The sequence below is a fragment of the Mesocricetus auratus genome, unplaced genomic scaffold, assembly GCF_017639785.1.
Source record: "Mesocricetus auratus isolate SY011 unplaced genomic scaffold, BCM_Maur_2.0 Super-Scaffold_100676, whole genome shotgun sequence".
Classification (NCBI taxonomy): Eukaryota; Metazoa; Chordata; class Mammalia; order Rodentia; family Cricetidae; genus Mesocricetus; species Mesocricetus auratus.
In genome coordinates this window covers 130,084,053-130,085,705 of record NW_024429266.1, presented here as the reverse complement: position 1 = coordinate 130,085,705, position 1,653 = coordinate 130,084,053, and the positions used below count along the sequence as shown (strand labels likewise).

Sequence of the window (1,653 nt, the reverse complement as noted above, 5' to 3'; positions counted from 1 at the left end):
GGGATCAAATATTATGTCCATAGCCTAACCTGTCAACCTGTGCTCAATAAGCAACTTGACAGTAACAAGGAGAAAGGAAAATTATATTCAGTGTGACCACTATGGAATATGAGACAAATACATCCAAAGAAATATGTGTGCCTGCTGTTTTTTGGAAATGAGATTAAAGACTAAATACTGGGTCAAAAGTAATCACATTGAAGTTTTTTTTCTGCTCAAGATATCCTATCTAACACTTACTATAAGTGACTGAATTTTTCTCATGATGTAAGACATTGCGAGACATCTCTTCCTTGCAGATAAGCTTCTGTCTCTCCATCTTCCAGCATCAATTCTCATGGAAGAACCCATTCCAGGGGGTTAATTGGCACAGTAGCTGAGAGAAAAAACAAATGACTCCTAAAAGCATTTTCAGCAATGCTGACTGAATGTTTGAACCCAAAGCAAAGAACTTTTGAGGCAACTTTAAAGCTTCAAGCAGAGAGGTTTTTGATTTGGGCTGTGTCACTGTGGGAGGATATTCTACATTGTGCAAACAGTAATAAACACCCACATCCTCATTATTCACTCTACTGATTTTCAGTGTGAAATTAGTTCCTGATCCACTACCACTGAACCTATCTGGGACTCCTGAGACACGATTAAACACCAAGTAGATCAGAAGCTGAGGAGACTGTCCTGGTCGCTGTAGGAACCAATGTAAGTATGTTTTGCCATCCTTGTATAGGAGACTCTTACTAGACCTGCAGGAGATGGAAGCTGACTCTCCAAGAGGAACAGGATTGGAGAGTGCAGTCTGGGTCATCACAATATCCCCAATGCTCCCTGAAATAAAAGAAATGAAAGGTTATCTACAAACAAAATGATATTATAGGATGAATTTCCCTTCCTTTATTTTTCTATTTACTGTTTTCTTGACTGTGTTTATATTCTAAAAATGTTTAATTAACATCTATGTAGAAAAGGGCATAGAGACTTTCTAGAAATCACCTGGACCATGTGTTTTGGTAATTTTCAGAGTTGCCACAAGAGCACAGGTTCTTCGGCCTTCACCCTCTAAACCTCAAAATGTCCTTCCTAGACAACAAGACTGACAATCTTATGCATGGACATAATATGTATCCACATCAATAGGGCCCCAGAAATCCCCATCCCTCCACATTCTTCTTCTTCATAGTTGTTTCTCTCCTTACCTGGGATCCAGAACACAAGCAGCCCCAGGAGGTGAGCAGGGCACCTCATTTTCAGAATTTGATATGAAGAGTCCTGAGTAGTCAAGGCACAAAGAGGGGCTAGCTTTTCTCACTGACCTGCAAGAAGAGGTCATCCCTCAGGAACAATATGCAAATCATGTGGTGAGTACAACTGTGTATAAAGAACCCAAGGAGAGAAAAGCACACTCTTAAAAGTGAACTGGCAAATGTTGTCTGTGTTTGTAGAAGAATGAATACAGACTCTGCTGTCTACATCAGGGGTCAGATAGACTCCACTGTGAAAGCTTTGATATGAGTGAACAGAGACATGGTCTGTGGGGCCAGTGTACCAGAGAATCAAGGCAATCATTTCAACACTTTTTGTATTTGCTAATGTTTTTCAGCATAGCATCTTACTGTCTAAGCCTGCCTTATTTTGTTTGTTTTGGTTTTGTCAGAT

The 1,653-nt window shown here is 40.0% G+C and overlaps 1 gene segment (V, D, J or C); it reads right to left on the bottom strand.

Annotated features, from left to right (window-relative positions):
* Nucleotides 1–328: 328 nt before the first annotated feature.
* Nucleotides 329–1,276, bottom strand: LOC110342014. The segment is given in 2 exon segments: nt 329–825; nt 1,194–1,276. Coding segments are annotated over 2 exon segments (546 nt in total).
* Nucleotides 1,277–1,653: the final 377 nt, after the last annotated feature.